Raw genomic sequence first — 10,955 nt, 5'->3', positions numbered from 1 at the left:
ATTGTGGATCAATATTTGACAAGTACATGGCTTCTGACCAATGTGAGGAATTACAAGGGCAAGCAGAAGCTCCAATGATGACACTTCCCAAACTAAGTAGCAATCTTTGTACTTTCCTGCAGTACATCAACAGATACTTTCAAGCATAGTATATGTGAATGTATCATGGAAGGGCCAAAATAGTATACAAGAACAATCTCTAGAAACAAGACTACTGGACAAGTTAAACCAATCATGATAAGATTATTAATACTAGCAAAATATATCATTCCAGCAAAGAGAAGCTAAACATTGCAGAGAGAACAATAACATAGAAAAATAAGAACATAACCGAATTTGTATTCTCACGTTCCTTGATTTCAATTTTGATGGTCCTAATATACAACAATACAACATAATTTCCAGAAACCTAAAATGGCATAACAATTAAATCTCCATTTTGACCACCATCTCCACTACTCTTAAATTTTAAAAAGAACTTATGCTTCAAATCAAGTTCATTTAAACAACAAAATCAAAGTTTAGTTTAAATCTATCTTTGCACCAGTGATTAAGAAGGGAAAAAGCATTGGTGCTTATCTTTAACTATTAGGAGTAGAGTGGAACAAAAATCCGGCCTAAGGAACAAAAATCCATTGGGCGTAAGAATGGAAAAAAATGGAAAATGTTATTCTAACTTATCTTGCCAAAAATTTTCTCAGCTACCAAACAAGACCGTGACTGAAACCCTAGAAATGAAACAGAGAAATAGAAAGCTGAAAACAAATCAAAACAGCTTCGAAAGAAACAAACACAGAGATCTGAAGAAAAGGAAAGAGAAGACTGACCTCCGGAGCTGCGGCGACCGATGGATTACGATAAGACGGCAGAGTGATCGGAATAGATGAGAGCTTCTCACGAGCGCAGAGAGAGAGAGACAGATAGAGATGCTACGCTGTGGAGTTCTGAGAAGTGATAGAAGAAGGAAGGAAGAGAATGAAGTTTGCTCGGAGGATTTCTGAGCTTGTGGATTTCTGAGAACGAGAGGCTACAGTGTGTGGATTTCTGAGAAGTGATAGAAGAAGGAAGGGGCAAAAAAATGTTGTATTTATATGCTACAGTAATTTCAGCTGAGCTACAGTATTTGTATATCCTAAATTATCATCCACGTTTTTTCACTTATTTGCTACAGTGTTTTCAGTTTTCAGTTTCAACAAAATAAGTTCTATCCAAATGGACCCTTACTAACTCTTTTCTGCCCATGTTGCTAGGCTTCTTCTTTCTACTAGGCTTTCCCAAAAATGAGCATTAACAATTATGATCTCATCGGGAACCCAAAATCAGTTTTTATCCTCTTTTGCTCCTCTTCAAGATCTTCTCAAAGCCCTCATGTTCCTTTTGAAATTGAACTGTTTCAATTCTTCCCCTTCATCGTCGAATCAAGGGTTTGCTAAATGAAAAGGTTCTTCCAAGGTGTGGAAGGAAAAAGGCTCTAAGTGATTTAGTCACTTTTCTCTCTCTCTCTCTCTCTTTTTGATTATGCATTACTTGTGTGTTTTGCTTTCTTGTTTTGAGTCAGTCTAGTTTTATGTTTTGCTTTGTTTAACATGTTTTTGTTTGTTTGTTTCAGTTTTTTTTTTGTTTTTTTTTAAATGAAAAATTAGAAAAATACAAAAACAGTATGCGTTTTGTGTACCTTGGATGGCCATTGAAACAAAATTTTCTAAATTTTATATCTTTTGTAGCTTAGATGAGCATCTCTATGCACAACTAAGCAAGTTAGTTTTGTGGCTCGTGTTTGTGATGAGTAAAATTAAGTAATCTTTTGTACCGTATCACTCTTTTTGATGGGAATGACTAAAAAATCCTAAGAGAAAGGTATAAATGATCATCTCACCACTATTGCCCGCCAATCATGAAATGACATCTGTATGCTTCGATATAGCAAAAGGGCAATGTCAAAAGCTTACATCATTGGGTATTTCTTCTCTCTCTCTCTCTCTCTTATATGCACATGCATGGTATGCTTAAAAGAAAATATGCAAAGAAAAATAAAAGAAAAAAGAATCAAAAAACTTTATATGTGATTACAAGCGTGTCTTATAGGAAATATGAGAGTCATATGATGTACCTCAAAAGTGATAGTCCCCATCAAGCAGTTATGATTGTGTGTGAGTTAAATTTATTTTCTCATATCTCAAATCATCATAACATGTAGACACTTATGCAATCTTGTGATGTTTTTCACACACAACACGCAATATTCTTTGCTACTTTTGATATATGTGTAGGTACAATGTGATTTGGCCATCACGGGGAATACATGTGTTAATGTATGCTCACTAAACTATCTTGACTTATTTTTGAAATATAAAATTGGTTAGACATGTTGTATGTGTGCGTGTGTGTGCATGTGTTTTGGATCTAAATGCTTGACATTTTTTTTGTTGAGAGATGTTTTTGAGAGCTTAAAATGTTGATTAGATCCTTGGTTGAATAGCATGCTTGATTGCATTCATTTATGTGTTTTTCTCTTTTTTGAAAAATTGGTTTTTGCTCATCTAGAAAGCTTCTCAATACCTCTCGACAGTTAGGCTATCTATCGAGCCTTTTGATCTTCCTTTCTCGACAGTTGTTATTGCAATTTCGATCCATCGAAGTTTTTGAGAATTTGTCTCGATAGCTTCTCGACAGCTTCTCGATCCATCGAGAAAGTTTCTGACTGCTCGATAGATGCTCAGTAGCTTCTCGATCCATCGAGGTCACTTTGCGGTGGACAGCTCTCGATAGCACCTCGACAAATACATCTATCAAGATTTAGTGCTCGACATCTCTCGATACATTTCGATCCATCGAGCTTTGTGTTTTCTATATATAGCTTCAGTGCGACTTTTCTCTCATTTTCTCTGATTTCTCTCAACAAAAAATCGCCTCTCCCTCTCCCAAACACCTCTCACTAAAACTCTTCACCTTCCTCACTTGTTTTTAGTCCCAAATCTTGTGTTCTCCATCTGGTATGATCTCTCTTCTCTCATAAATCGTGCATTTTATTCATTCTGACCGAACTTTTAGGGTTTTTGAAAAATTTTGGGGTTTTTCAAAATTGATGAAGTTTTTGTGAAATTTTTGGGGTGGATTTTTATTTAAATGATCATGTATGCTCATGCATTGCATTACATTTGCATTTTAACAATGTTTCATGCATTATAGATGTGTGTTCTATTTGTTGAAATCATGTGTGGTGGTAGGATTGGATTGGATTAGGCTGAGCCTATGATGTTTTTATTGTTGCATGTCACATGTTCATGCATTTTTCTTGCATACGTACCATTCTTTTATTTCTTATTGATGTTGATCTTGTTTTGGTACTTTTCTGCGTCTCTCTCTCTCTCTCTCTCTCTTGTTCTTTCAGTTAGCTATGCGATGGCACCAAAGTGTAAGTCTACTCCGTCCCAAAACCCTCTTTGTTCTGGGGCATCTACTTCTGATTCTACCCCCTCTTACGTTCGGTTTCGTGATAAAGCCCATAAGGACTTTTCAGAGAACTTTTCTCAATGTGACATTCATTTGGAACGCTAAGTTATCCTTTTGGATTTTTCCAATACTAACCTTCCCACTATCATCTACAGTAGGGGTTGGGAGTCCCTTTATGACATCCTGATCACTTGTCCCTCCATGATCATACAAGAGTTCTACTCCAATATGCACAGATTTGATTATTCTGTACCTCATTTCATCACTTGCGTTCGAGGTATGTGTATTGTAGTCAATCCGGATCTTATATCCGAGGTGCTACACATTCCGAGGGTAGTGCATCCTGACTACCCCAGCTGCCGTCGTCTTAAGACTGTGTCTAAAGATGAGCTGATGTCTCTTTTCTGTGAGACACCTTTATCTTGGGGTGACCATCAAAACACCCCTTGCTCGACCTTTGCTAAAGGTCCGAGATTCCTGAATATGGTGATGACATTTGTTTTACATCTCTTGTCTCACTATAATTCGATTACTGAGCCTCGTGCTCGATTTTTGTTGTCCCTCCTTGAGAGGCTTACCATAGACTTTCCATCTCACTTCATATTCTCCCTTTTAGCGTATGGATGCTCGCCTTAACACTCTTAGTGATGAGTTGTGTCAAGTGAACACCCGTGTCGGTCATGTTGCACGACGACAGGCTTGCCTTGTTGGCTTCATCAAGTCTCCCTTTCCTTCTCCAAAGGCTTCTGAGGAAGAGGACGATGATGGTGACTCTGATGGTGATGCTGATGAGGATAAGGCTTCTAGCTCTTCCAGTGACAATGAGATAACTGCTTCTCAATGACTTACCCTTTGTCATTTGTGACAAAAAGGGGGAGTAGTTTTGGGTGATGAGAGTAGTCATGTACTTAGGGGGAGAGTTAGTATAAGAGATATTTTTGTTAGGGGGAGTATTTTTGTTTTTGAGAGATGTAGTGAAGACTTCTTGTGTCTTTTTTTTTTCTTTCTATTTTAGATACACTGTTCTTACTTTGTGATAGCAAACCTTGTATTCATTATTGATATATATATATATATATATATATATATATATATATATATATTAAGGTTGTTATTACATTCATGCACCTATCTCTTCATGTGCTGTTTCTTTTCTCTCTTTATGTACATGCAATCTTTTTATATCTATTTCACACTAATTTGTTGTGAAGAGTTTTGTTTAAAGTATTTCAGAAATGCAGGTTATCAAAGTCTTTATTGCCATGAACTCTCTTCTTGCAAAGTTTTTCAAGAGTTTGTATTAGGATAGATTTTATTGTATTCAACAAGTGAGTATGGCTTGAGTGATTTATGACTTCTCTCATATGTTCATTTGTTTGTTGTGGTTTTGTCACAGATTACCAAAGGGGGAGATTGTTAAGATATATGTGAATCATGTTAAGAACATATGTCATTTAGAATTGGCTAATCCTTTGACAAAATACACTTTACTTGTAATTTTGGTAGATCTAGGATGGTTTAAGTCTTCAAAAAACATGTTGTTCAATTCAAGAGTTAAAGCCATGCAAATCCGTTCAAGAAACAAGTGAAAAAGTGTTGTATTTTAAAGCTTAACAGCTAGCTCAACAGCTAGCTCAACAGATGACATCTGTCGAGGTTTAAAAGGCAATTTTAGCCTGATGCTCGACGGCTGCTTGACAGATAACCTATCTATCGAGATTTACAAAAAAAATCAATTTTTCAGATTTGATTTCATGCATATCCATGTGTATGTGTTTAGGCTTTCTTTTCTCACAAACCTAAACATATATAAGGATTATTTTAAAGGCCGTCATAAGGTTGTTGCACTTGTTGTTGCAAGCATATTGTGACTAGAGACAATTTGCCTTAGTTCATCTTTCTTTTGAAGAAGCTGCTACTTTTGTACGACATAGGGTTTTGTAACTAAGGAGTTTTTTTATTTTCACCGTGTGGATGAACTGAAGAACTTTTCAGCCAACATCCTTCTTAAGTTGATGTGTTAGTCATGTACTTGGATTTGTGCAAAGGAGTAGCCGTGTACTAGGATTCGTGCATCGATTGGTTAGTCATGTACTGGGAACCATGCATTGAAAAGGAGAGATTGTCACTATAGAACAAGTCCAATTGTATCTTGGGGTAAGGGTTTAACTGTAGGTTGGTATAAGGTACTGGGACTCTTTTACTTGTAACTGCTTGTTATGATAATAGTGGATTCTCGGGAGTGCTAACCTTAAAATCACCCGGTGAGATTTTTGCCTTGGAGGTTTTCCCCATTCATAAACAAATCAACGTGTCAACTTTATTTTCCGCAGCATTTAACTTAGTTGGTGATTTGTTTGTGCTACCATGCGTATTGCATGTTAATTGAATTAATTAATTAACTTAGCTAATTAATTGGTTAATTTATCACAAGGGGTCAATACATTCTTGGCCTATCAAAATTAATTGAAGTTGGTGCTAGATAAACTAGTATCTAAGTTTTAGAAGGCATTTTTCAGTGTGGGAAGGCATATATTGGACTCAATACTTATTTCAAATGAGTGCTTCAATAGCGAAATTAAAAGTGGTGTTCTAGGAGTGATTTGTAAGCTAGATATCAAAAAGGTGTATGCTCATGTCCATCGTGACTCCTTAGTTTTCTTGTTGGAAAGAGTGAGATTTGGTGATAAGGATGCTTCAATCAACCAATTTTAAGAGTCTCACAAAGAAAGGAAGACACACTCATGGACTAATCGGTTGTTTAATTGGACCAGTTGATTTGTAATTTCAATGACTGAGAAGGATTCAATTTATTTGTTTCTTTCATATTTGTATTCCAAATTCCCAAGTGGAATAAGTCCTAACAAAATGAAACGAAGGTTGAACCTTACCAATAAGTTTGTTTGTCTTATTACCAATAAGTCCCTCGCTCTCATTACCAATAAGTTTGTTTGTCTTATAGCAGTATAATGGTTAACTTTGATGCTAGATTTGACCATTGAAGTTTCTTCATCTAACCACTACACTCCTAACACACGACCCAGCCAAATCTTGGTAGAGACTAGAGAGTAAGACAATGATATAGGTCTTTATATGAGAGATATAATCCAAAAAAAGAACAGAAGGGAAATAAAATTAATGTTAGACCAAAATGCACATGGGATGAATGACTTAATTGTTTGAAATGGTGTATATATATATATATATATATATATATATATATATATATATATAATTATATATGTTGGTTTTATTTACAGTGATATCCAGATACATGAAGAATGGGTAATATAAGTGAGAGTTGGTAGCAAAGGTAGTGAGAAGGGCGCCTTAATTCATGAAAACCACATGATTGCCCAAACCTCATCCTCTCATTTACATTATATCTCATTTCCTAGATGACAATATTTCTAGCTCTTTTATATTCAACTGCCAATCTGTTTTTTTAATTCAATTCATCGATGATCTCTATTTATTGTTGCATTTAATATGTTCTTCTCAATTGCTACTCATTTATTTCATACAATTATAAGTTATTTATTTTGAACCCCCAAGAGATCATTTTGTAGGCCTGTGATTCTTGTTACTAAGTTTTTTATTGCTAAGTAGGATCATGATACGGTTTGTTACCATGGTAGTGATCTGGTTACTTTGATATGGAAATCCAGCCATAGATCGGATCATGAAACAATTTTTCTTTTATTTGTCCTTTCATAAGGAGAAATTATTCTACTATTTTTTTATCAAGTGGGTGAATTCTGTGCTGATTCATTATATGGTCATCTTTCATTTACTGGATCACGAGTTTGCCAGTAATCCAATTTTGGCAGTACTTGATCATTATATGGTCATCTTTGTTTTTTACATGGTATATACTGTTTCTTTCAATTTATTCAGAAAATTTTATGACACCATTTGATATGTGAATTTTGAGTTTTGACCCACAATTTGATAACTATATGGTTTGATATATGAAAGAAGACATGATTTGCTATTGTAATTATATCTTGTCATAGAGTGAATCCTCAATAATTGATAACAATCTATTTGTTGTCATGTCAGATATGTAGGCACTAGATAAAGTGGATCTTGGATCCAATGATGATACCCAGTTGAGGTGGCAGTCGGAGCATCGGTCAAATCCACTTTGGAGGCACACCAACGACAAGGTATGTAGGTGTATTATTAATACATAGTCGTTTTGTAATTACCTCGTGTGCGCTACCTAACACAATGCTTGTCCGTGTGCCAAAGGTGTCTGGCATCGTAAAGGTTCGACGTCGTAAATGTGTACTATCATAGGGTGGGCTAGACCCACGTATCATGCAATACATCGATATAGTAGGTTTCACCGGATTATTCAAGGTTCCTGATATGGAGGTCAACCATGCCTTGATCACAGCCTTGGTCGAGCAGTGGCATCTAGAGACGCACATGTTCCACTTACCCCATGGAGAAATGGGTATCACCTTGCAAAATATAGAGGTGATGCTAGGGATTCCGGTGGATGGGTTGCCTATCACTAGGAAGACAAACATAAAGTGGAGTGAGCTGTGCCGAGAGTTGTTGGGCCATGAACCTCTGCCCTCGATACCTAACTCAAATAAGTCTATCCTTCTTGGGGCGAGGATAAGATACATGTGGCTTGATGCACAGTTTGCCGCTCCCCTAGCTACGGACACTGATGATGAAGTAGTGCAGCGACATGCCCACTACCACCTACTTGTTTGGATGAGGGCACTGTTGTTCATGGACAAGTCAGCAAACTGGGTCTCACTCATGCCTCTGCAATTCCTTAACCCAATCAGCAATGTGAGATAGTATAGCTGGGGTAGTGCAGCATTAGCCTAGCTCTACAGGCACCTTTGTAGTGCATCGAAGAAGGATGTGATGTAGATTAGAGGAGCACTGTTGTTGGTGCAGTTGTGGGCCTATTCAAGGTTCCCACGAATATGCCCAATTATGAGGCCGCCATTACCACCAGTGCACTCAGGGCCCCTTGCCATTAGGTACGTTCATTGTGTTCTCATTATTTAAGCTAAGTGTTTGTTAAGATTAATTATTTATGTGTAATAGTATATTATATTATATTTTTATCTTTGATATAATTAAAAATATGTCAAACTAAAAAACAAAACAAACTTAACAATGCTTAGATACGGAAATATATAGATGTGTCTACAATTAGCTGGCAACTCATGGTTGCAGTGCTCAGCATTTGAAAAAAAAAAAAAGACAAAAACAAAACTAACAACTGCATGCATATGCAAACTACATAGGCAAGGTTCATGTGATCCATTGGTAACAATTTTTATATAATGGCCTTGTGACCTTCATTGAATCTTAAAGCATGAGTTAAGGATAAAGACGACTTTATGTTTGACCACGGTTAGGTACGAATTTTTAATTCATATGAATCAAATAATAAATCTATTCAAGGAAAGGGACCAATGCACAAAGATTAATTATTTATGCCTAGAGAGAAAAAAATTTCAAATGGGTATTGAATTAATGACTTTTTAAGGAAAAAATAGCTCCCAAAGAACTCATTCTTACTATTTTGAGCATTCCCCTTGTGTTATAATGATACCGACCAGAGATAATTATACATGACTAGAAGGAGACAAATTAACTTTATAAGTTGCTGTCAAAGACCTTGTAGCTGAATTGGCACTTTTCCATGTACAAAGTGCTTGGGGGTCTTGGGGGGAAAGGGTTCGAGTTGCGAGGTTAGTAGCATGTTGTAATTATTTCTCAAAAAAAAAAACTTTATAAGTTGCTTTTTTGTAATCTATTTTTTATTATTATTATTATTTTGTTCCTAGCAATGTTATATATTAATTCAGAATTTAGCTATTTTGAAATCAAATTACAAAGACAACTACACCTGATCATCACAATCTCCACAAGGCATGGTCACAAAAACTAATGTTTTACCGCATCAAAAGAATTTGATAAGCCACCCAAGCCTCCCAACTCATTTATATTTGGAGACTATATTTGTTACAAAAGAAAAATAAAGGAGAGAGAGAATATAGGATTTGGTGGTCTTGTGTGTTAGATTTTCTTATTGGTTTGAAATATCGGCTTGATAATTTTAGATTTCCCAATTTATACAATGCTAAAGACATTGATCTCAAAATTTTAAAATTAGCTATGAAAGAAAATTATTTTTACAGAATTCATTTTGACTAAATTTTAGTATGATTGTTGACTTGGAGCAATACCAAAGACATTGATCCCAAAATGTTAAAATTATTTATTTTAACACAAGCTGGCTGGAATGTAGGCTTAGAAAATCTACCCCACTCCCCAGCCCAACCAAAAAGGGCTAGATATTAAGAAGCCCAACAAACACCTAAATGAAACAAGGTGCATCCTCCACTGGGTCATCAACGAACTGAGATAAAAAAGTAGTGCTTCTCAAAAATAATAAGGTTAACCAGAAAATGTGATAAATGAAACAATTAGCAGGTTTGTTATGATGCATCGCAAAATAGTAAGACATGCTCCCAAGATAACCACGCTGCTAGTCAAACAGCTGGAAAACGATGACACTTCTAGTTAAACCACACACACGAAACTAGTTACTTGGCATATATACATATCTTATTGATTACCACAACAAGAAGTCATACTTTTGCATTCATTTACCCGTGCGCTGTCTCGTCGATTCATCGACTTCATCATCCCCCATAACATAGGCCACCACTTTATTCAACATGTTCGCACTCAAGGTTGCAATCCTCCTTGCGTGGTCACGCTCCTCAATGGTAACTTCCAACCGATACCTTAACAAGGTGTTCCTAATGTCTCCACTGCCATAATTGGTTCCTTTGCTTGGAGACGTGCTCAGTGGACTTGAGGTCGACATGTTCGGAGTTGCCCACGATGCGGACGCACTACCCTGCACGTCCATACCATTACAATGCAAATACTCCATGTATGTAGCTTCTGCTTCCCTTCGATCTTTATATGACTTGTGATTGGCGTTTGGGAACTTATAAACTTGTTTGTTCACATCTAGCCAATTGTTGTATATGCCTAGAACACGACCATTAAACACAATGTAGGTACGTCTCGCCCTGCTCTACAAACACACATTGTTTGGCTAATAATGCTAGACGTTGCACCTATTGACATTGGGGAGTAGTTTAAATTACTGAACTTGTACAGGTTCTAATGCTTCAAACACATGCAATGAACACCTACTACGTAATACCTAATTACAGTTGACAGATTGTAATTACCTAGACAATAAGCATTCCTTTCAACACATGCATAAGTACTGAATACTATGCAGATACTTTCTATGCATTACAAACCTAGAGAGATCGACCATATATGACATGCAAGTCTTACCTTCGAAAATAAATTGGAAGTAGTACTTCACCATCTCCGAATGGGCTATCCTACGAAGTTCAGGTTTTGCTTTTCAGCCATGTATTTTCTACTGATTAACCTCTCCTTTTTTATGTATGGGTTTAATATTGGATATTATT

The 10,955-nt window shown here is 36.2% G+C and overlaps 1 protein-coding gene across 1 annotated transcript; it reads left to right on the top strand.

Moving 5' to 3' along the window:
- The first annotated feature begins 7,776 nt into the window (after positions 1-7,776).
- Positions 7,777-8,274, top strand: LOC142606484 (serine/threonine-protein phosphatase 7 long form homolog). Its single transcript, XM_075777824.1, has one exon. The coding sequence runs from the start codon at positions 7,777-7,779 to the stop codon at positions 8,272-8,274; it is 498 nt and encodes a 165-aa protein (XP_075633939.1).
- The last annotated feature ends 2,681 nt before the right edge of the window (positions 8,275-10,955 follow it).

The sequence above is a fragment of the Castanea sativa genome, chromosome 8, assembly GCF_040712315.1.
Source record: "Castanea sativa cultivar Marrone di Chiusa Pesio chromosome 8, ASM4071231v1".
Classification (NCBI taxonomy): domain Eukaryota; kingdom Viridiplantae; phylum Streptophyta; class Magnoliopsida; order Fagales; family Fagaceae; genus Castanea; species Castanea sativa.
The sequence above is the reverse complement of the archived record's forward strand: the minus strand, read 5'-3'. Positions and strand labels throughout refer to the sequence as shown.

Coding starts and splice junctions, on each gene's coding strand:
- LOC142606484 (XM_075777824.1), top strand. CDS start 7,777: ATGCAATACATCGATATAGTAGGTTTCACCGGATTATTCAAGGTTCCT.